At 49.5% G+C, this 24,657-nt stretch overlaps 1 protein-coding gene across 1 annotated transcript in view; it reads left to right on the top strand.

The window, feature by feature from the left end:
• NUP210 (nucleoporin 210) overlaps nucleotides 1-24,657 on the top strand; it is a 99,883-nt gene that overhangs the window by 10,288 nt on the left and 64,938 nt on the right. Inside the window, exons 2-6 of the mRNA XM_021675727.2 lie at nucleotides 8,986-9,122; nucleotides 11,412-11,543; nucleotides 17,205-17,301; nucleotides 20,069-20,219; nucleotides 22,698-22,830. Of these exons, the coding sequence (XP_021531402.2) occupies nucleotides 8,986-9,122; nucleotides 11,412-11,543; nucleotides 17,205-17,301; nucleotides 20,069-20,219; nucleotides 22,698-22,830 (650 nt within the window). The remainder of the gene's footprint in view (nucleotides 1-8,985; nucleotides 9,123-11,411; nucleotides 11,544-17,204; nucleotides 17,302-20,068; nucleotides 20,220-22,697; nucleotides 22,831-24,657) is intronic.

The following is a 24,657-nucleotide window of genomic DNA, read 5'->3' as shown; positions in this document are numbered from 1 at the left end:
CTCCATGGATGAGCATTCACCACCCATACATGATAGAGCCCATGCCTGCCTGTCCTTAAAGTCTTTGCTTGCACAGTGCCTCCTCAGTGATGCCTTCTCTGAGTGTCTGGGGAGGATGACAGCCCTGGCCCTCTCAGCATTTTATCTGTCCTTAGCCATTACTATGATCCCATCTTCACTCACTCATTTTGTCTTTTCTTGTTCTCCCACTAAAGTGAAAGCTCCTTGAAGGTAGAGGTTAATGTGTAGTTTGTACTTAGTTGCATCCTTGTCACCTAGAATACTACCTTAAATATCACTAATGCCCAAGATTTACAGTTTCAATAAGTGGATGAATGCCTTAGAGACCTCAAGGAGGACCAGCAATGTCATGGGAGCTGACAGGAGGGGCATGGGTGACGCAGATTGGGATAGTCCATGGAAGGGTTGCCGTTTTCGGTGAGCCGAGAAGGTTGGACTGCACACCTATGGGTCAAGAGGTCATATGAGGTAGAGGGACCAGCACCTGCAGATGAACAGAGGCAGGGAAGCTGGGAGGAAGGGAGGGAGGGGCTTCGGAACAGAGCTTGGACTTGATGGCAGGTGATTCAGGCTCTCTCCAGCAGCGTGACCTTGGGCCAGTAACCCTGTTTTGGGCCTGAAATTTTGATCCAGGCTCTAAGGATGCCTTGGTGGTGTGATTGGGAGGCCCGTGAGGAGGGCCCTGACCCTAGAGCATCAGGGTCAGGCTTCAGGGAAGACGAAGGACAGGTTCAAGCAGGAATAATCACAATGCCTTGAACTCCTGGGCTCAAACCATCCTCCTGCGTAATGAGAATTATAGGCACAAGCTACTGTCCCCAGTTTTTCTCCCTTCATTAAAAAGCAAAGTTCTTGTGGTCAGAATTGTGGCAAACATTGCAGGACTACAACCCCTTCATTTGGGATCCCCTTCCTTTTCCCTAGATCTGAGAGCTGTGACAAGAGCTATTTATTTATTTATTTATTTTTGAAATGGAGTCTTGCTTTGTCACCCAGGCTGGAGTGCAGTGGCGTGATCTCGGCTCACTGCAACCTCCACCTCCCAGGTTCAAGCAATTCTCCTGCTTCAGCCTCCCAAGTAGCTGGGATTACAGGCACCTGCCACTGTGCCTGGTTAATATTTTTGTATCTTTTGTAGAGACAGGGTTTTACCATCTTGGCCAGGCTGGTCTTGAACTCCTGACCTCGTGATCTACCTGCTTCGACCTCCCAAAGTGCTGGTATTACAGGCATGAACCACTGTATCTGGCCAAGCTTTATATTTATTATTCCATCTAATCCAGCCCAGCACTTTGCAGTAGGTGCTGTTTTCATTCCCATTGTGCAGATGAGAATGTGGTGGCCCAAGGAGGTTAGATTGTTCGGTCAAGGTCACGCAGCTGGTTAGTGGCAGCACCCATCTGTCTTACCATTCCACAGATACCAACAGATGAGATAATTGAGTGAGCTGTGTCCCCATCACTGAGGGCTACTTGTTGCACTGCATGGGGTTCCATGGGAAAGCCACAAGCAGCACTCCTGACTGTGAAGCCTGGCATGTATGCTGGACAGGGCGTTGGGGGGTGAGGGGGGTGTTAGTGAGTGGGAGGGTGGGACAGACATGACACCTACCTGCTGAGGTGCAGGGAAGAATGTTGGGTGTGCAGGCAAGAGGAGCAAGTGGTCTTTTAGAGGAGTGGCTATTCATTTAGACTGGTTGGGCTGGGGAAGGCTCTTCCGCCGTACTCTGTTTCTTTAGCCAAACCTAATGCGGAATCCAAGTGAATTGAGCTGTGAGCGGGCTGACCCAGCTTTGGTGGGTGGCAGGTGAAAGTGTTGGCATATCAGCCAGTGAGCCCTGTGTGCAGACCCTGCCTTCTCTGTTTAGTGAGGCCCTGTGTGTCTTTGAGCACCACATCTCCAGACCTGGTTGTGAGCATGGGCTGAGTGGCTGCATGGGCCACCTATGGCCTCTTCCAGTGGTTCCTCTGTTCCTCATGGTGGGTCCCAGCCAACCAGGGAGAGGCCTGTCTGGTGTTTAGAGCTCCTTATATCAGTGTAGGACATTGCCCTGCCCTTGTTCTTCCAGAAATTGGAGAATGGCAGCTTATATCAGACTACGGTACCAGAGGGAAGGCATGGCTGGCATTGTGGGGCTCGGTTCCCCTCTTCCCTTGACCCACGCTTCCCGGAGGTGTGCCTCAGTGCTGAGTGGTGGGGACTGCAGTCACTTAATTGCCACCATTAAAATGCTGCTGCTTTTACGTACTACCTGTACTAGAATTTACTGAACATTTCCTTCAAAATGACTCAGTTTTAAAAAAACATTGACATTATCTTTCCTATTAACATTTATGAGCTCATGATTTTAATACATTTGTTTTTCCTAAAACACTTTAAAATGAATATGTAATAGTTAAAATGCATAATGAGTCAGTTAAAAAATAGTTCATCTGTGCATCATCTAAACTGGTGGTGGGCGTGTCATAACCTGAGGAAAATGCTCCTGGAATGGGAGAAGTATCTGATCTGGAGTCACCCAGGCCTGACTGCGATAGCTGGCCCTGCTGCTGACAGCTGTGTGGCTTTGGGCAAATTACTTAACCTCTCTGAGCCTTGTGGTTTGGTTTTCCCATGTAGGGCTGCTGGAGGATTCAGTGATCTGATAAATAGAAGTGTTGGCCAGGTGCAGGGGCTTACGCCTGTAATCCCAACACTTTGGGAGGCCGAGGCAGGGGGATCACCTGAGGTTGGGAGTTCAAGACCAGCCTGACCAACATGGAGAAACCCATCTCTACTAAAAATATAAAAGTAGCCAGGCATGGTGGTACATGTCTGTAATCGCAGCTACTAGGGAGGCTGAGGCAGGAGAATAGCTTGAATCCGGGAGGTGAAGGTTGTGGTGGGTGGAGATTGTGCCATTGCACTCCAGCCTGGACAAAAAGAGTGAAACTCCATCTCAAAAAAAAAAAAAAAAAAGAATTGTTTAGCTCTGGGTTTGGGTTTGACACATGGTACGTTTTCCTTTCCTCCGTTGCCGTTCTCATTTCTTATACCCTCCCTGATTAGTGAGGGTTTTCTGAAGAAACAGAACCAATAGGACATATGTAGGTGTATATCATCTATGTATCTCATATGAATATATTCAATAGGCTATATATATAGCATAAATATATATATGTCTTATATACACATACCCCTCATATGTATAGGAGAGATTTAGTAAAAGGGATTGGCTTACATGATTATGGAAGCTGACAAGTCCCAAGAGCTGCATTCGGCTAGAATCCCAAGAGAGCTGATGGTTTAGTTTTAGTCTGAGGGCCAGCAGGCTTCAGACCCAGAAGAGCTGATGTTTCAGCTCGAGTCTGAAGGCAGAGACACTGACATCCCCACTCGATGACTGTGAGGCCCAGAGCGGGAATTTTCTGTTGCTCAGGCTTTTGTTTTGTTCAGGCCATCACCCAATTGGATGAGGCCCACCCACATTAGGGGACATCTGCTTTACCCAGGCCACAGATTCAAATGCTAATCTCATCCAAAAACACCCTCAGAGAAATGGCCAGATTAATGTTTGACCAAATATCTGGTCACTCTGTGGCTCAGTTAACACGTAAAGTTAATCATCACATTCCACCAGCACATTTTTATTTTTAATTAAAAAACAAAAAACAAAAAAACAGTAGGCCAGGCGCAGTGGCTCACACCTGTAATCCCAGCACTTTGGGAGGCTGAGGCGGGCAGATCATGAGATCAAGAGATTGAGACCGTTCTGGCCAACATGGTGAAACCCCATCTCTACTAAAAATACAAAAATTAGCCAAGCATGGTGGCATGTACCTGTAGTCCCAGCTACTCGGGAGGCTGAGGCGGAAGAATCACTTGAACCTGGGAGGCAGAGGTTGCAGTGAGCCGAGATTACGTCACTGCGCTCCAGCCTGGTGACAGAGCAAGACTCCATTTAAAAAAAAACAGTCCTTGCCTTGGATATCTTAGTGCTGTCCAGAAATGAGCTGTTTCTGCCTGCCCTCACCTCTCTCATCTCCTTCTGCACTCCCTGTCTCTCTTTGCCTGGCTTGGTTTGATCAACCACCATGTCTGTGAAGAATTACCCACCCTCCCTCCATGTAGACGTAATTCTTCTCTCCTGAGATCCAGGAAACAGAAACATTCCCAAATTGCACATGACTGGCCAGCTCTTTCATTCCCAGCCTGGGAAACAGCCAGCCCAAATTTCCAGGAACACCTATAGGGTTTTTCTAAGGCCCATCCTGGAAAGCTGTGAGGTGTAGGGACAGCCCTTAGGAGGGAGGGCGCTTCTGCGTGGCCAGGATAGCAGAAAGCATCCTGCTTTTGGGCCTGGAACCCCTGTGGCCTCGCCTGGCCTCCGAGCCTTAAACCAGTCCCCTTTTCCTAAGCCTCAGTTTACCAATCTGTAAGATCAGGGCATAACAGCAGTTCTTTAAGTTACAGCTAACATTAGGGGGAAAGTATTTTTATTTAGAAGTTAGAATAACACAGAAAAGAAATAATAATATAATGAATACTGATATTACTACTATAGAATTAGCCATTGTTTAACAATATATATTGGTTTCTAGTCTTTTTTTAAAGAAATAAAACCTTCTGGTTAAAAATGAATTCCCCTTTACTGCCCCACCACTCCCTCCCACCCCCTCTTTGAGTTTGGTGCAAACCTTTCCCTCTGTAATTCTCTGGCAAACACTTTCTGTTGTGCTTTTTCATCCAGCATTACACACCCCTGAGAGGGAGGCAGGGTGGGTGGGGGCCCTTACAGATGAGGACACAGAATCAGTGGCTATTGTGGTTCTTTTGTGTCCCTTAAAGGGTGGGCTCAGAATGCTTGGGAAGGAAGTCAGATAACTGAAAGGAACACTTGCACTGGTCACAGGAAAACCAGCCTGAGCTGCCTGCAGCCTCCGGAAGGTGTTGGGATGGGCTGCTTCTAGCTTCCAATGTGAGTTCTGACCCAGAGAGAGCTGGCCCCAGGGGAGCAAGGATCTGGGGAGGTTGGAAGTGGGCCAGTCTGCTTGTGGGGAGCCCTGGGAGGATAGTCTCACTTCCGCTGCACAGAGCTCAGCCAAAAGGAGAGGGGATGCAGGGATCAAGCCCCAGTCCCCAGGACCTGAGGAGTGGGAACTACCTTAAATGGCTGAAACCAGCCTTCCCAGGCCAGGACAGGCTGCTTTCTCTCTCCCCCAGGCTCTATTGTCAGCACTGAGTGCTGAGACGAGGGACTTTCTTAGAGGGTCACAAGAGCACTCAGCACTCACCACCTCCCAGGTAGAGCCTGGGCAGAGGTCAGAGGTGTCCACAGGGACTCCAGTGCGTGAGAGCCCTGTGCCTGTGCGCCATCCTCCACCAGGAAGCCAGGCTCAAAGCCAGGCCAGCATTGGTACTACTCACCATGTGAACGAATGTCTGTGTCCCCCCAGACTCGTGTTGACACCTCATCCCCAAGGTGATGGCATCTGAGGTGGCGCCTTTGGGAGGTGATGGGGTCATGAGGGTGGGGCCCTTGTGGTTGGGATTAGGGCCCTTATACAAGAGGCCCCAGAGAGCTCCCTCGCCACTTCTGCCATGGGACAACAGTGGGAAGATAGCAGGCATGACCCAGAAGCTGGGCCCTCACCAGACACCCAGTATGCCAGCTGATCTTGGACTGCCAGCCTCCAGAACTGTGAGCAATACATTTCTGTTGTTAGAAAAATCCTGTTTGTGTTGTTTTGTCACGGCAGCCCCAAAAGACTAAGATGTGTGACTGTGAGCTCTGAAAATGCAGCCAGTACCACATCAGAAGCATGATATTTAGGATGTGTTGGGGTAAATCACGTTTTCTTAAAAATATGACTTTTTAGTAGGAATTTAAAAATAGAAATAGGCAGGTCGCAGAGGACTTTTAGGGCAGTGGTGCTGTTCTGAAGGATACCGTCATGGCGGGTGCGGGCCATTATCCATCTGTCCAAACCCCTAGGACATGAAATACTGAGTATGCACCCTCATGTCAGCTGGGGCTTCTGAGTGATTCTGAGGTCATGCAGGCTCCTCCATTGTAACCAATGCACCACTCTGGTGGGGATATTGATGGAGGTGCTGTGTATGCATGGGGCAGGGTGTGTATAGGAATGCTATGCTTTCCACTCAGTTTTGCTGTGCACCTAAAAGTGCTTTAAAAAACAAGGTTTATTAAAAATTAATCTCACCTGTTACTTTTTGACAGAAAATGAAAACGTGGCCTGTGTTACATGTGTGCAGGGCTATCTCAGGCCTGTATGGGTCCTTAATATAGCCCTGCCACATGGACATGAAAGGTGTGGTGACTGTAGCTGGGCTCTGCAGGCTGCCCAGGCATCTCAGTGGCAGCCCAGGGAAGAGCTTGGGGAGTTTTGCAAGGAAAATTTCAGGCATCTTTTACTTAGATAGGAAGAGCTCTGTTTGTATTTATTGGAACTGTGTCTGAGACTAATACACTGCTGTTAATAGAGTGAGAAAAGAAGTGGTTGTCTCTATTTTGTTGAGAAGACAGAGGCTGGGAGAGTGGGTGGGATTTACAGGCCAGACCAGGATCCCAGATCCTGGTTCCCAGGTGTTTTAAAGGGCAGGAGTGGAAAATGATGAATTCTTTTTCCCCCCATAGACTTTATTTTCTTTATTCTTCATATTTATTCATTTATTCTACTTGTTTGTTTGCTTGAGACAGGGTCTCATTCTGTCACTCAGGCAGAGTGCAGTGACACAATCATAACTCACTGCAGCCTTGACTTCCTGGCTCAAGTGATCCTCCCACCTCAGCCTCCCATGTAGTTGGGACCACAGGTGCATGCCACCACAACTGGCTAATTTAAAAAACATTTTTTTTGGTAGAGGTGGAGGCTCACTCTATTGCCCAGTCTAGAAATTTTGGGCTCAAATGATCCTCCCACCTCAACCTCCCAAAGTGTTGGGATTACAGGCATGAGCCACTGCATCCAGTAGAGCAGGCTTTTTTTTTTTTTTTTTTTTTAAGTAGTTTTAGGTTTATGGCAAAATTCAATAAAAAGTACAGAGTCCTTTTTCTGTCCCCAGATCGAATCTAGGACCCAGGATTTGTTGTTTCCTTAGTCTTCACTTCCCTGTATGAATTTTCTAATTTGTCCTCATTTCCACACTCTGTTTTGTGTGCTGGTGTGTGGGAAGTTTAACGCCCTTTGAGGAACACTGTAGGGCCCTAGTGCTGTTGGCAGTTGGATGGTTGGACAGAGTGTTTCCAGCAGGCATGGGCCATGTTCACAGGCACCTGCTTCTCGTTTCCTTTGTGCACTTGTGCCCGCTTTGCTGTCTTCCTGGAGTCTATACCGTGCTATTTTCTTGGAAAAAATCCAGAAGGGGCACAGATGCACTTCCTTGGGGGTGTAGATTGCTTTCCTTAACTGATGGGTATGGCTTATTTTCCGTGAACTTCCAGTAGGGTGGTCCAGGCTATAAGGTTCCCTTGCAGGCCTCCTGCTGCAGTCCAGCGTGGCCAGGCAGTGTCAGAGTGGTCGGCGTGCTCAGGTGTGTTGGAGGGGCCCCCGTGCTGGCCTGGCCTGGGGAAGACCCTTGGCGTGTCTGCCTGGATGTGTTCCATACCACTCCTTTTTTTTTTTTTTGAGGCAGTCTCCCTCTTTTGCCCAGGCTGGAGTGCAGTGGCGTGATCTCGGCTCACTGCAACCTCTGCCTCCCAGGTTCAAGCGATTCTTCTGCTTCAGCCTCACACGTAGCTGGGATTATAGATGCTTGCCACCACACCTGGTTAATTTTTTGTATTTTTAGTAGAGGGATTTCACCAAATTGGCCAGGCTGCTCTCAAACTCTTAACTTCTGGTGATCTGCCCGCTTTGGCCTCCCAAAGTGCTGGGATTACAGGCATGAGCCACTGTGCCCATCCACGCACCACTGCTTTTTGACAACAGGCAGTTTCTGACAAGTCTCCTTCAGAATACTTGCTGCTGTGGATGTTCCAGTGAGTTTTGGCAAAGTTGGGGAGGATGCAGAGACCCTGGAGTGCCTGCTCTGTGTTGGGTGCTGTGCTGGGTGTGGCCCCTAGAGACAAGCACTGAAACTGCTTGGTCACACTATAACCTCTTTGAGGGCAGCATGACCGGCTGCTTCCCATGGCCCTGCTTCACCTCAGGTCCTGTGTGGCATTCTTTTGGAGGCCCTGTGCTAGACAGCACGTGCTAGCTGGGCGTGCTCAGTGTGGAGTCTGCTGTCCTCTGCCACTCATCCCCTTCTCACCTGGGCCTGGGGTGGTTATCTTGGGCCATGGATGAGAAACTGAGGCACTGACACCAGATAGCTTACCCCACACATTTCTCTTCCTCCTGTTATCCTTCCTGGGGAATTAGGCTTACAGACGCCTGGGCTCATTTGTGAATGTGTTTATCTGTCTGTCTCCCCACTGTGGCTATAATATCTGCTCTGCAGGCGCTGGGAGCTCATGATTGTGGTTATCATTTACAAGTAGTGATCTTCAGGGTTAGTGAAACCTGTTGGGGTTGGAAGCTGATGCCCAGAGCCTGCTGTGTGCCAGGCCTGGGCTAGAGGTTGGCCAAGATGCCTGTGCCCCCTCCCTGTGCCATGTGTCCCTCATAGGATCCCTTTCCTGCTGATATTGAATGACTCTCACATCTTCAGGAGTCTTAGATAGTAGCCATCTGTTGAACGTTGAGTTCATTTCCAGGTCTGAGGTCTCCTGTTTGATTTGCTCCATGGGGACTGTGTGCACAGGGCCCAGGGCCCTCAGCTTGTGGAGATCTTAACTGGAGGAGCCTCAGCAGGGCCCCATATCTCCACTGGGTTTGAAGCTGGTGTTAGGCTGCTCACCTCAATTCTGTCTTTGGGTCCAGGACAGCACCCCAGACGGGAGCCATAGCATGGTGTCTGGACCCCGCTGTGCCTTGCAGCACAGCTCCACAGAGTAAAGGTTTTCTTCTTCCACTGCAGGTTGTCCACCCGGCCGGAGGTGGCCAGCATCGAGCCGCTGGGCCCGGACGAGCAGCAGTGCTCCCAGAAGGCAGTGGTGCAAGCCCGCCTGACCCAGCCTGCCCGCCTCACCAGCATCATCTTCGCTGAGGACATCAGTAAGGGCTGAGTGCTGTGTGTGATCCCCGGTGGGAGCCAGACACAGGAAAATGCCCCACTGAGACCAAGGGCCCCAGAGGCTACCTGAGCCCATGACAGTGCTCTTGTTGAGTGGCAGGATGCCCAGGCAGGAGGCAGACACCCAGCAGGCAACGCCCATCCCGGGCCCTTGTGCCAGTACTTTGTACCGTGTTCCCTTTTGTGGAGGCTGGCTTGCTAAATTTCTAAATTATTACTTGTTACCTAAATAACTGTTAATTGATATCAACTCATTACAATGACAGTTGTCCTAATCTATGAAATCACTCCTTTTTCTTCCCTATATCTAATTTATTATATTGGTTGTAAAATAGTTTGACAACAACAATGTGATATTCTATCATGTTTTTCCCTACTATAGGACATGTTCCATTTTACCATACAATGATTTTTTTTTTTTTTTGAGACAGAGTCTCACTCTGTCACCCAGGCTGGAATGCAGTGGCGCGATCTCGGCTCACTGCAACCTCCACCTCCTGGGTTCAAGCAATTCTTCTGCCTCAGCCTCCTGAGTAGCTGGGACTACAGGCAGGCATTACCACACCTGGCTAATATTTGTGTTTTTTGTAGAGACATTGTTTCACTAAGTTGTGAGGCTGGTCTCGAACTCCTGACCTCGTGATCCACCCACCTCAGCCTCCCAAAGTGCTGGGATTACAGGTGTGAGCCATGGCACCTAGCCCATACAATGATTTTTAATGCTGAATAATATTCTGTTTTTGTTGTTTTGAGACAGTGTCTTACCCTGTCACCCAGGCTGAAGTGCGGTGGCTTCAACACTGCTCACTGCAGCCTCAACCTCCTGGACTCAAGCAGTCCTCCTGCCTCAGCCTCCCAAGTATTTAATAGCTGGGACCACAGGTGCACGCCACCATACCCAGCTAATTTTTAAAATTTTTTGTGAAGATGGAGTCTCGCTATGTTTCCTGGCCAATTTTTCTTTCTTTCTTTTCTTTTCTTCTTCTTTTTTTTTAAGAGGTGGTGGTCTCCCTATGTTGTACAGGCTGGTTTCAAACTCCTGGGCTCAAGCAACCCTCCTCTCTTGGCCTCCCACAGTGGCGGGATTATATGTGTGAGTTACCACACCTGGCCCAAATAATAATCTTAACAGGAGGTTGTCCTATAAGCATTTCCTTGTATTGGGCATTTAGAGTGTTTTCAGATGTTTGTTAAGTGTTACATATAAAAATAAATGTTTTTATACAGAGAACAAATTAGAGTTCTTTTATGTTATTTCTTAAATTCCCAGTTTTACTGGGTCACAGCCTTGAATATTTTTATTTTTATTTTTTGATATGAAGTCTTGGTCTGTTACCCAGGCTGGAGTGCAGTGGCGTGATCTTGGCTCCCTGTAACCTCTGCCTCCCGGGTTCAAGCAATTCTTCTGCCTCAGCCTCCCATAGCTGGCATTACAGGCATGTGCCACCATGCCCTACTGATTTTTCTTGTCTTTTTATTAAAGATGGGGTTTCATCATGTTGGCCAGGCTGGCTTTGAACTCCTAACCTCAAGTGATTCGCCTGCCTTGCCCTCCCAAAGTGCTGGGATTATAGGTGTGAGCCACCGTGCCTGGCCAAACTTGAATATTTTTAATACTTTTGATACAAGAGACTGTATTGCTGTGCAAGAAAACAACACTAAAGTGCAAAAGTATTTTTATATGGTGCCTGGAGAATGGTCAGGATAATTTTGTATCTCTTGCTGCTATCTTTACACTTGACGGTTCCCCAGATAATGCCATTTACATACCTTATTTATGGAGCAAGTAAAAAAAAAAAACTCTGGGCGTGCCCTCCAGCCCCTTCTGTACTATAGTTGATAGTCTTATATAAAAACACACCAGCATATGTGAAAATCAAAAACCACCAGCGTAATCCCTAATCTCAGTAAAGGGGCAGGGCTCCCGACTTTGGGATGGGAACTCATCATACTATAACCCTTGTCACTTCACTGAATGGTCACACCCTGAACAAAACAGAGTTTTCCTGGAGTTTTCTTTGCCCACAGGTTTAAATGCTGGTGCCCTGCTGGAAAGACCGGAGTAGGTGGTGACAAGGCCCCCACAGCCCTTCCTTTCTGGAAGTCCCTGTTAACTTTCAGTGGGGCTGTGTGCAAGGCAGCTGCTTGGCTTCTGAGGGTGAAGTTGGTGGTAAATGGGGTTTTTGCCAGAGTGTAAGCCTGCAAGGCTTGGAGGTAGAGCCAGGGGTAGGGACTGTCTTTGGTGCTGACCCTCCCTGGGGTCTCTCCAGCCACAGGCCAGATCCTGCGCTGTGACGCCATTGTGGACCTCATCCACGGCATCCAGATTGTTTCCACCACCCGTGAGCTCTACCTGGAGGACTCCCCGCTGGAGCTGAAGATCCAGGCCCTGGACTCTGAGGGTGAGGATGTCCCCCTGCCTGTTTGTCCTCTGCAGCCCATGCTGGATTGTCCCCCCACCATGACCCTGGCCTCTCTGCATTCCCCTCTCCTCTGACGTCCAGCACTACAGGTCTGCTAGAGGGCAGCTCCCATCAGGCAGGTGAAGTTGGTGCAGGGGAAAATGCTGAAGAGGCAAAAACCACCTCTGAGGTGGACCTCAAGCCCTCAGTGGCATCAAGTCATGGTCACTACTAGCACTCAGGAACCCCTGCAGCAGGGCCTGTGTGCTCAGAGCTGTGACTCTGACCCTGGAGCCAGACCCCGCCTGTCATGGTGTCGTTCCTTGGGGCAGCACATCTTGAGGAAGCTACCATTCTTGGCAGCAATGGGAGGCTGGGAGAGGCTGTCTGGGGCCTTGCTGCCTGCTTCGGCTCTTAGGGCTGTTGGTGGCTTCCTGGTCCAGGCTGCCGAGCATATGTGTGGATCAGATTACATCTATGCTCCTGGCCCAGGGCACTGCCCTCACATCTTCACCTTACTAGAGTCAAATATGGGCTCGTTCCAGGCTGGAATTCTTCTAGGTGATCTCTTAAAGGAAGTAAGGGAAACTTTTTTTTTTTTTGAGATGGAGTCTTGCTCTTGTTGCTCAGGCTGGAGTGCAATGATGCCATCTTGGCTCACTGCAACCTCTGCCGCCCGAGTTCAAGTGATTCTCCTGCCTCAGCCTCCCGAGCAGCTGGGATTACAGGTGCCCGCCACCACGCAGCTAATTTTTTTTTTTTTTTTTTTTGTATTTTTAGTAGAGATGGGGCTTCACAATGTTGGCCAGGCTGGTCTCAAACTTCTGACCTCAGGTGATCCACCCGCCTCAGCCTCCCAAAGTGCTGGAATTATAAGCGTGAGCCACTGTGCCCGGCCACTAAGGAAAACTTTGTAGGTTAAAATTCTTGTCGGAGAAAATAAGGCAAAAGATGTCTTTCAGATGATCTGCCCCAAAACCAAGTTCAAACCAAGGCTCACCTTGTCTTTGAAACCTTTTCTGACAACTCTAGCTCCTGTTTTTGAAAATAAATTCAGGATCAGGATTCTTAGCCTAGGTAGTATTGATTGACATTTGGGGTTGAATAATTGTTTGTGATGGGGGCTGTCAGTGCATTATAGGGTGTTCAGCAGCATCCCAGGCCTCTACCTACTACATGATAGAGTATCTCCCAAGCCATGACAATCAAAAATGGCCCAGACGTGGCCAAATGTCTCAGAGGCCAAACCACTATTTAAAACACTAGCAGACCCCTTCTTCCCCTACTTACTCATTCATCAGATAAGGCCCTTAACCTCTGACACTGCCCTCTGACCTGTGAGATTGAGATAGCGATGCTTGTCCTGGGGACCGTAAGGACTTAGTGAGAAATATGTAAGTGTTCAGTCTCGCGTGAGTGCTCAGTAAGCCAGAGGGTGTCTCTCAGCACTTTCTACAAACTAGACATTGTTCAGGCACCAGGGCTGCTATAGGGAAAGAAGGACCTAGCTGCTGCCCTCAGAATCTCAGACACAGACACACAGGCACAGCCTTAGATGATATGTAAATGAGTGGGCACGTCATTCTATCCAATGTGTTCTAATGTGGCTGTGTTCTAATAAAACTTTATTTATAAAAATAGGCAGAGGGGCAGATTTAACCCCTGCTTTTGACTACTCTGTTTTGTTTCTTCCCTTAAGTCATTTAAAAAGAGACGTTTATTTGTATTGAGGTTTATATCTCATGAAATTTTACCCGTTTCAAGTGTACAATTCAGTGTTTTTTGTAGATTCACACAATTGTGCAAACATCACCATTGTCTAATTTCGGAACATTTTCATCACCCCAAAAGGAAGCCCCACACTCATTGCAGTCACTCCCCATTCTCTCCTCTCTCCAGCCCCTGATGACCATGAATCTGCTTTTTGTCTCTTTGCATTTGGCTGTTCTGGACATTTCATGTGAATAGAATCACACAGTACATGTGTGCAGCTGTATACAACCATACATACAGTCTTTCGTGACTGGTTTCTCTCACTGAACACATTTTCAAAGTTCATCTGTATTGTTAAGTGTGTCTGTCATACTTCATTCCTTTTTTTTTTTTTTTTTTTGAGACCGAGTTTGCCAGGCTGGAGTGCAATGGTGCCATCTCGGCTCACTGCAGCCTCCGCCTCCTGGGTTCAAGCGATTCTCTTGCCTCAGCCTCCTGAGTAACTGGGACTAAGGTGTGTGCCACCATGCCCAGCTCATTTTTGTATTTTTAATAGAGACAGGGTTTTACCATTGGCCAGGCTGGTCTCGAACTCCTAACCTCAAATGATCCACCCGCTTAGGCCTCCCAGAGTGCTGGGATTACAAACATGAGCCACTTCTCCTGGCCCATGTTTCATTCTTTTTGTGGCTGAATGACATTCCATCGCCGGGGTCGACCGTGTTTGTTTTTTTGCTCATCCATTGATGGACTCTTAGGTTGTTTTCACATTTGGCGGTTATGAATAATGCTGCTGTGAGCATTCACATGTGGACATGGGTTTTCCGGTCTCTTGGGTAGGAATGGAATTGTCAGGGCATAGGATAACTCTGTGTTTAACTGTTTGGGAGCTGCCAGGAGGTTTCCCAAGTGGCTGCCGTGTTTCAGATTCCTGGGGGAAGTGTGTGAAGGTGCCATGATCTCCACGTCCTGATCAGAACCTGCTATTGTTCATCCTTGTAGTTCTAGTTAAAACCCTTTTAAGTCACTTTTTTCTTGAATGTGCATCTGTCCTCCCCAGGCAGGTGGTGGGGATGTTGGGATTGGGGAGATGCCTGCCTAGGCCTTCCCAGGCCACTGTTATGCCAGGATGGTGCCCAGAGGCCTGGACGGTTTCCTCTCACACTCCCTGCACTCCTGAAGTGTTGATGGCCCCTGCGGCCAGTTCCAGAGTAGGACGTCATCTGTTCTCCACAGACTGAGTCATTCACCAACAGCCCATGTCAAGGCCCCACCTTTGTAGCAAGGAAATGGATAACTCCCTTCCTCGTCCTCATCCACTGTGAGGGTGTCATGCTTTCTACTGGGTCCTCATACTTTGATGAGTACCTTCATCATTCCTTTTGCCTTTTTTCTTTTTTTTTTTTTTTTTTTGAGGTGGAGTCTCGCCAGGCTGGAGTTCAGTGGCGCAATCTGGGCTCACTGCAACCTCTGCCTCCCAGGTTCAAGCAATTCTCCTTCCTCAGCCTCCCGAATAGTTGGGATTACAGGCGTCCGCCACCCAGCTAATTTTTGCATTTTTAGTAGAAACAGGGTTTCACCATGTTGGCCAGGATGGTCTTGATCTCCTGACCTTGTGATCTGCCCGCCCTGGCATCCCAAAGTGTTGAGATTACAGGCGTGAGCCACCACGCCAGGCCCTTTTGCCTTTATTCTGAGCCTGCAAACTCTTTTCTGGTCAGAAGTCTCCTCTGTGAAGATGAACTTGACCTTTAGAACCTTTGAGTGTCTGGCAGTCCCAGAAATGATGTGCTTTATCAGATTGATGAATGTCAAGAAAGATAATTGCTCAACAAACAGTGGCACCCTGGCTGCCCATGGGTGCCAGGCAGTGTGTTATCCCCTTAGAAAGTACAGTGTCTTATTGTGCTTATAAATGGTCTGATGCCCACTGTATAGACGAGGAAGCTGAAGTTCGGCTTCAGTAACTTGCCCACGGTCACACAGCTCATGGGTGCCGAGCAGGGGCTGGGATCCAGGATGTTTGACTGTTGCCTGAGCTCTTTTCCGCCTGGACGCACGGCCTGTTTCCTGCTGCTGCATTTTCCTGGGCATTGGGGGCCCTCCCCAAGTGGCTGGGATCTGCCTTTTTGGCCAGAAGCCGCCTGCAGAGTGCCTGCCTCCAGTCAGTGTTCTCACAGCTATTTCCTGGCCCACTCATGCCTCTTGCATGAGCAGAACTGGACTAGCTCAGGGTCTCCAAGATGCCCCTGCCTCACCTTTCCTTATGCTGTCTCTTCTGCCTGGGGCACCTTCCCCTCCTGAACTCTGCTTTCAGAAGCCATGCTTCCTCTGGCATTGCCTCTCAGGTGTGCCCTCCAGGGAGTCCTCCTTGGCTGCCCAAGGTGGGACTTGTTCCTCCCTTCAATTTCCCTCAGCTCTTGAGTGGCCCCTTCACTGACCCTGGGGTGCCGGACATTTTCTACTGTGGCTTGTCGAGGACAGCACTCGGAGGACGGAACTGGGATCAGTTCATTCTTCTGGACTCTTTTGTGTCTGACACTGGACTTTTTCCAGCTGGCATCAGGTAAATGTTTGTTAGGTTGAATTGCTTAACATTTTCCTGCAGCCCTCCTGCAGGACAGGGGAGGTGGATCATCTGGAGACCGGACTGCTGGCTTTCGTGGTTACTATCTAAACTTGACTGTGAGGCTTCAAGGTCAAGGGCTCTGTCTGTTGCACATAGTAGGTACTGACAGCTTTTTTTTGAGTGGAATAAGCAAAACTTTGGGCAGAGGTTTCTTGAGAGCTTTCCCTGCCCCCTTACCCCTCAGCAGGACCTTCCTCACCTCCATCCCTTTATCCATAAACAGGCTATTGTGAACTCTAGACATGTCACTAAACACTGTTTCATGTGGCCTTTGAGACTTCATGGGGCCAGGGATGGGGTGAAGAGAAACAGGACCCCAAGCCTGTCCAACTCTAAATACCTTGCCCTTTGCACTGTAGAAACAGCATTTCTTGGCCCCCAGATACCCTGTATTGGGAGCTGGTTAGAAAGGGTATGTGGATGAGGGGTGGAACAGGTGTAGGGCATCAGGGGCTGGCAGGGAGTGTGGCATGGCCCCTTCTAGAGAGGGCGAGCAGCTTCTGGCCCTCAGAGGGAATGAGATTCAAGTGGCAGGATCTTCAGCCTTTCAAGGGAAGGTGAGAAGTAGGTTTGCAAGTGGCATCTGTTTCTTGATTGGAAAGGACAGGTCAGAAGGCTCCCAGGCAGCAAGCCAGGATATTAGGGCCAAGGCTGGCTAGGCCTGGCTCTCCACTTTTAAAAAGGGACCGTGCTTTTAAAAAATCACATAGCAAATCATGAGGAAAGCAGCACAGTTGTGAATACAAGCTCAGACCCGGAGCCTGCACCAGCACCAGCCAAGGACCTATGTGGCCCCCTTACTTACCCCAGGACCTCAGGACTCTTACAGTCAAGGCGAAGAGAAGAGTCATGTGACACTAGACAGTTGGGGTAATGCCCCTCCTCCCTGGGTCCCCACCCCTGCACAGGGAGGGAGAGGAGTTTACTCTCAGGAGGTGGTGAGCAGGAACGAATGGCCCAGGTTTCTGAGCAGCCTCCTAAACTCTGGAGTGCTCACAGACGTATGGGGCAGCAGTGTTAAGCACTGCACTGAGCTGGTCCTGCAGTCAAAGGCAGGGAGTCACAGCAGGAAGAGCACAAGCTTTCACCTGACAGCCCTGGGTTCAAATCCTGGCCTTGCCCCCTGGTGATCACATGACTGTGAAGGTCTTCATTCCTTTCAGCTTCAGTTTCCCCCCCTGACATGCAGGTCATGACACCTGCCTGGTGGTGGGTGATGTGGAGTGTCGTTCTTGTGTGGGGCAGAAGCTCCTATCCTACCTCCCTCAGCCCTGGGGAATTAACTCCATGCCTGTCTGCCCCCATGTCTGCTCTTACAGGGAACACCTTCAGCACCCTGGCTGGACTGGTCTTTGAGTGGACGATTGTGAAGGACTCCGAGGCGGACAGGTTCTCAGACTCTCACAATGCACTGCGGTAAGGGGTGCCTCTGTCACGCCTGACCCCCTTTGAAGGGAAGCGGGAAGGGGGATGTCTGTGAGCTCCACACTGGCCAGGGGCTTTCATCTCAGTGAGTGTGGAGCCTGGGAGAATCCCAGGATGCCTGCAACATTCCAAGTGTCTGATTAAGGAGGAAGGTTCACTCACACCATTGTGCGGGAACCTGGTTGCTTCTGCAGCCCACAGAGAGTGTCGTGTGGGAAGTTACCAGAGGCTTGGGACATCCAGCTGGAGAAATGAGACACACATGGCTGTCTCAGGGTGCAGGAGAAGTGTGGATAGCCCCAGGCTGCAGTTCTGGGAGGCTAGTTAAAGGGTAGCCAGGTTTTGGCTGACGCATGGGCCAGCTATGTGTGCCAGTCTCCGGTGGAACAGGGTTAAGTCCCCCATATGGCGGTGTAGCCAGACTTGTGAGGTGGACACCTTAAATGTCTTGACCTGTGTCATCCTCCTGGCTGCCATGCGAGCTTGCATAGAACTGTGCTCTCCATCGAGTGGTCCCAGAGGCTGAGACTTGGAGAGGCCAATTCGCTTGTCTGAGCTCAGGAAGGACAGAGCTGGAGTTTGAACTCAGATCTGTGGATCTGCACTGTCTCCATGGGAGAGACCAGCCTTGGGAGTCATGGGCCCCAGGGCTATTTATTTGTAGTTAAAAAATGAGCAGTTCAGTTCTTGAGGTGCTTGAGTCTCCTGTCAGTGGCTCACTGTGCTGCCACACGTGGGACAGGGCAGGAGGAGAGCCACACAGGTCCTTGGCCAGCGTTGCTGCAGGCCCCAGGTCTGAGCTTGTATTCGCAACTGTGCTGCTTTCCTCATGTTTTGCTATGTGATTTTTTAAAAGCATGGTCCCTTTTTAAAAGTTGTTTTTGAATGTTTTGAGTCTCTTTTTGCAGCAACTTTAGGCCTATAGAAAACCTGCCAATGCAGTCCAAAAAGTGGTTTCCCTCACTCACCTGAGAGCCTGTTGCCAGCCTCATGTCCCGTCACCCTGATGATTTTCATGTGCTTTACAACCATCAAGGACATCGTCCTGCACGGCCACCATGCAGTCATGGTGCTAGGAAACGAACACTGATGCTGACCATCTTCAGACCTCACTCAAGTTTGGTCACTTGTCCCAGTTTTATCCTTCTCAGCAAGAAGAAAAATCGCAGCCCCGAGTCACCTGCCACATGTGTTCTGTTTCTCTTAGTCTCTGTCAGCCTGGGACAGTCTCCTGGGCTTTGACTTTGGACATCACGATGCTTGTGAAGAGGACAGTCTAGATATCTTTAGAGCAGCCCTTGTTTTGGGTTCATCTGCTGTTCCCTCACGGCCAGGGTCCGAATGTTGTGTCTTTGGCCGGAATATCACAGAATTGACACTCTGTTCTTGCACTTGCTTCTGATCTGGGGAAGTAGCTCTCTCACTCCTTTGTAATGATAAGTCCTTTGTTAGGGAGTTTACTGTCTGGTCTCTTGTTATGCCATTAGAGTCCAGGTCTGGGCTGTAGAGGATGTTGGGGATGTGGTGGTTCCAGGGCTCAGCTCACAGTGACTCCAGGCAGACATCTTCACATCCTGACGCCTTTGTGAGCCAGGTTGCCCTCCTGGAGGCAGAGCCTTCTGGACCAGCTCTGTGGTTTCTGGTGTTTTGTAAAACCATGACCATGGGCAGGGGAGTCAGAAACCTGGATTCCAGTCCTGGCTTTTTGGCTGTGGTCTTAGTCAGGGAACATTACCCACCTGAGCCTGAGCCATCTGCCCTGGGAAACACAGCCGGAGGGGATCACTTGCCTGCCTATGAGGGCCACTGTACAGCTCGGCAGGTTGATCTAGTCAGGGCCCCTCTCTGGGCCTGGCGCGCGCTGGATGTTGAGGGGATACTGATTCCCTGTCCTCTTCTGACAGCCCCCTGTTGCCCAGCACATTAGGCCTCTTGAGCTTCCAGGTAGCTCTGCACCTGAGCCAAATGCTAACGGAAATCCCAGATGCCAAGACGGAGTTGGATTGTCCTGGATTTGTAGTCAATTTGACATGTGACACCTAGAGTAACCAGGAGAGGAAATAAATCATGATGTGGTCCGGCATCGGCAGATGGCTCTTTTGCAGAGGAACAGTTGGCTTGTTTGTAAACGCAGGCTGAAGTGGGAGGCTGCGTGGGAAGGATCCCTGAAGCCAGGCCTGCCCAGCAGCCCACACTCCAGTTTCCACCACATCCCCAACATTTCCCCAAGCTGGGATCCAGGGAGAGTGAGACGTGGTGCCGTCCGGTTCCCTGGGCTAGGGGACTAGCCGTGGAGAATCGTTCCCCAAAACTGAGCACTAGGCCGGGGAGGTGGGACAGGAGCAGGCAGCCTGAGGGAGGCGAGGGTGCTGCTGGCCCTGCTGCAGCTGGGCTGTGCTCTTGGGTCTGCTGCCTCCTCTCCCAGCCTTACTGTTCCCATGTTGACGCAACAGCTGATCTCGCATGTCAGTGTTTACATCACGTGTGCATGTGGATAAAATGCAGATTCCCAGGCACCTAGCAGACAAAGCCTGGGCCAGTGGCCAAGAATCTGCATTTTTCACAAGAACTTTGGTAGTTCTGATGTAGGAAGCTGCAGGGACATGTCTCTAGGCAGCCCCAGCCCTGACTAGGGTGCCACCCCTTATTTCCGCATCAGCCCCAGTGAGAGGTGCTGATAGGGAATGCTGTGGTAGAGTCTGATGAATCTCGTGTTGGAGTTCGATCAACGAACTTTGACAACATGCTTCTTTTCCAGAATTCTCACTTTCTTGGAGTCTACGTACATCCCTCCTTCTTATATCTCAGAGATGGAAAAGGCTGCCAAGCAAGGGGACACCATCCTGGTGTCTGGGATGAAGACCGGGAGCTCCAAGCTCAAGGCTCGAATACAGGAGGCTGTCTACAAGGTGGGCCTGGGGCACTGGGAGACAATGGGCTTCCTGGGGTGGAATCAGGCTGATGGCACCTGCTCACCCCTATAGACACATTGAATAGTGGAAGTGAGACACTGTTCCATGATTTTAGGATGTGGGTTCATATTTTTATGTGTTTGGTTTGGTTTGGTTTGTTTGAGCCTCAGCTTACAAAAAAAGTTGGTTGAGGCCCCAGAAAGCATCTGTAGAGGTACAAAGCATTTGCTCATTCTCAGTTTCTTTTTTTTTTTTGAGATGGAGTCTTACTTTGTCGCCAGGCTGGAGTGCAATGGCACGATCTTGGGTCACTGCAACCTCCAATTCCTGGTTCAAGTGCCTCAGCCCCCAGAGCAACTGGGATTACAGACACGCACCACCACGCCCAGCTAATTTTTTTTTTTTTTTTGAGATAGAGTCTCGCTCTGTTGCCAGGCTGGAGTACAGTGGCGTGATCTTGGCTCCCTGCAACTTCTGCCTCCCAGGTTCAAACGATTCTCCTGCCTCAACCTCCGAGTAGCTGGGACTACAGGCACATACCACCATGCCCAGCTAATTTTTGTGTTTTTAGTAGAGATCCGGTTTTACCATGTTGGCCATGATGGTCTTGATCTCTTGACCTCATGATCTACCTGCCTTGGCCTCCCAAAGTGCTGGGATTACAGGCATAAGCCGCCACACCCAGCCAATTTTTGTATTTTTAGTAGAGACGAGGTTTCACCGTGTTGGCCAGGATGGTCTTGATCTCCTGACCTTTTGATTCACCTGCCTCAGCCTCCCAAAGTGCTGGGATTACAGGCATGAGCCACCATGCCCAGCCCGCTCATTCTCAGTTTCTAGGGAGGTCCAAGAGCAGGAGGTTCTCAGTAACTCACCTATTTCCAACTGGCGCCCCCACCGAGCCGGTATTGGGGCACTCCCAAGCACTTGGGGCTTTGACAAAACCCGGGCTCCTGGGTGTTTTCTGTGCCGTCTCTCCTGTGCCCCCATTGGAGCCCTGAGACTGGTGGCCCAGGAATCCCATGTGTAGATCTCCTCAACCCTGCCCCAGCCAATCCCTTGTCTTCCTGGCCTCACCAGCATCCCATTCTCCGGGTAAGTAGTAGGGGTGTGCCAGAGGAAAGGAGAGTGAGGAGTTGGTCTATCTAACGTCCTGGTTCCTTCCTTTTCCCTGTGGGCTAATGTCCACCCTACATGTGCCTCATTTTGAGCTGCAACCCCGAGATCTTTTTGTTTGCCTAGTAGTTCCTGGTGCATAGGCAGGAACACTGTGGTACTTGGCCTGCCATTTAATTTTGTAAAGTGACAGACAGAGAAATCCTCTTCTGATTCACTCTCTAGTGGGTTTGCTGCATCGGAGAGTCCTGGAAGGTTTTGGAAACATAGGGACATGCCGTGTTATAGGGGCTAATCCTGCAGGACTCCGCAGGTAGTATTTGGAGACAGTTTGCTCCTGCATAGGGCCCAGGGCTGGGATGGGATACAGCCCCACCACTAAGCTGGAAGGCAGACTTGGCTGTTCTGGCCACAGACATTCAGCGGCCCTCCCTGCCTGTGTGCTGGAAAGCATCCACCATAGAGCCCTGCCCACGGTGATACCTGATATGCTTGTCTCTTTTGAACACACAGAAGATATTATTAACTAGTTGTTAAGTGAGGAACCCATCAGATGTGACAGCAGTCTTAAACGAGAATCCAAAGAGTAGCCACAGTCCACCAAGTACGCTGAACTGAACTCACAAAAATGCAGAATGCCCACACCCACAGGAGGGCAGTCAGCTGTGCCTCCAGCACAGAGAATGTTTTTGAGTTTCTGTGAACAAGAATCGTTTGCTTTGCTGTCACTTTTCTACAATGTATGGCGCCATCAAACAGCCAAAGTCAATGAAAGGTGCAGGCCTCTGGAGAATCCAGTACCTGGGGGTGCACTGGACAGGGCACCTCGTGATCTTTCTCCCATCGGGAAGTTGCTCACAGGTTTTCCTGAGGAGGGAGGCAGTCACAGGTTGGGGGTGAGAGGTGGGCAGGAGAAGGGGTCAAGGAATAGCCGCCAGGGGCTCATCACAGCACATGCGCATCTCCTGCTTTTTACATTGGCCTGGGGCTTCTCAAGATCCCTGGACCTTTTGTGGGGAGATAACTTGAGCTCCTGGTGGCCATAGCATCCCTAAAGTTTACCCTGGCTCCCCTCTTTTACTCCTGTTTAATTACTGTTGTACATAGAGTTAAACCACACGCAATGTGCAGCTAGTGTGAGGGCTCAGTCTGGGTAATGTCTTTGGCTGCCTGCTGTACTTATGGAACTCCCCTGGGACCTCTGGGGTCTGAAAGTAAGGACTTGGGAATGACATCTTGTTTCTTTGCTTTTAACTTCCCTATTCCTATGTTTAAAACAGCTCTCTTTCTCTTGTTTACTCCGCCACTCCTCCATTCCCTGTCCACACCTCACTTTGTCCACCTTCTCTTTATGCCAAGAACGTACGCCCTGCAGAAGTCAGGCTGCTGATTTTGGAGAACATCCTTCTGAACCCGGCCTATGATATCTACCTGATGGTGGGAACCTCCGTTCACTACAAGGTGCAGAAGATCAGGCAAGGGAAAATTGCAGGTGTGTCATTGGCTCTGCCCTCATGGCAGATGCTTCCCTCCTCCTTTTTTTTTATTTTAATTACATATCTGTAACAAAATTTACCAATATCAAATATCAAAAAAATTTACCAAGAGCAAATATCTTAACCATTTTTAAGTGCTCAGTCAGGTAGCATCAAGCATGCTCTTGCATCCATCACCACCATCCACAGAACTTGTTCATCTTTCCAAACTGAAGCTCTGCATTGTGAGAACACTAACTCCCCTTCACCCTCTCCCAGCCTTTGGCACCCACCATTCTATTTCCTGTCTCTGTGAATGTGACTACTCTGGGTACCTCATATATGTAGAATCATGTAGTATTTGTTTTTTTGTGACTGGCTTATGTCACTTTTTTCTTAGCCTGATGCCTTCAAGGTTCATCCATGTTGTAGCAAGAGTCTGAATTACCTTCCCTTTTAAAGCTGAATAGTGCTCCATTGTGTGGTTGGATAGACCATATTCTGTTTACCCATTCATCCATCAACAGACACTTGGGTTGTTTCCACTTTTTGGCCATTGTGAGTAATGCTGCTATGAACATGGTGAGAAAATACCTGAGTACCTGCTTTCAAATTCTTTGAGGTATATGCCCTTTCAGTGGCAGCAAGTTCAGAGCTGTGGACTTTGTGTTCAGCTGGACTTTGCCCCTGGTCTGCAACTGACAGCTGAAAACTTTGGCATGCCACTGCTCATCTCCAGGGCTGTTTCTCATTGGAGCCTTTGAGGCCTTTCTGCCTGGGCTGTGAGGACAAAATGAATCAATAGGAGTGGAGTTAGGCTGTGTACTTGTGTTTAGATAGTGAAGGTTCTTAATGGAGTGCCAGTCCTCCTAAGGATCATTATTATTTTGTTCAAAGCTATGTATGTTTAACAGCCAGAGCATAGGACCTGGAGGGTCCTGGGCACAGGAGCTCAGGGCCAGTCCATTCGAAGGCCTCAGGCAGTTGACTTTGCCAGATTGGCAGGTTGGTTCCACCTGTGATACAGGGTGTCATTTAAGAGCAGGCAGATCACACTTCAACATAACAGCAACTTGAGCAGTGTCCCCAGATGATGGGAGGTGCTGTGCTCTTTAAAGTCCTGCTTAGCTGAGAGCAGTTGTCTGGTTGGTCATTCCTGTGTGGCAGAACACTTGGTCTCTCAGGAAGACAAGGAAGCTGAGGACAGGCACCCCTGCCTTTGGGCCCAGTTCTCTCTGGCAAGGGGGTCCTAGCTGAAGGGAAGCAAACTCATGTTTCTTAATTCTGAGCAGGCAGCACCTGCCCTTCTGCAGGGTGTCAAGTCAACAGGGAAGGATGGCCTGCAGTAGGATTTGTAGGAAGCCAAGTGTGGGTGTCCTGGTCAGAGCCTGATGTTTACCCAACTTCAGGGAAGCAGATTCTAGGACAGGGACAGTCTGAGATGTGGCTTTCTGAGACTCTGAAAAGGGAGGAGGCGCCAAGGTAGAGTTCTGGGGACACAGACACAGCTGCCTAAAGAAGAATGCAATGGGGCAGCATGTTGAAAGGCCAGAGGGCACAAACAGGATGTCTCAGAAGTATAAAATTATCCATGAACCCTGATCAAGAAATGGCACTGTGGCCTGAAGGAAGATGCTTGGAGAGCCTGGTCACTGCCGACAGCACCTAATCATGACTGAATATTTCCTCAGTGTTGGGCAGTTCTAGGTGCTTTTCTTTTTTAAACTACTTTTATTTTTTAGAGACCTGGTCTTGCTATGTTGCCCAGTCTGATCTCAAACTCCTGGCCTCAAGACATTCTCCCGCCTCAGTTCTGAGTAGCTGGAATTACAGGTGTGCGCCTG

The sequence above is a fragment of the Aotus nancymaae genome, unplaced genomic scaffold (genome assembly GCF_030222135.1).
Source record: "Aotus nancymaae isolate 86718 unplaced genomic scaffold, 86718_ANA_hifiasm-v0.15.2.pri h1tg000046l, whole genome shotgun sequence".
Lineage (NCBI taxonomy): Eukaryota > Metazoa > Chordata > Mammalia > Primates > Aotidae > Aotus > Aotus nancymaae.
Note: the sequence above shows the minus strand (reverse complement) of the source record. Positions and strands in the feature narration are given on the sequence as shown.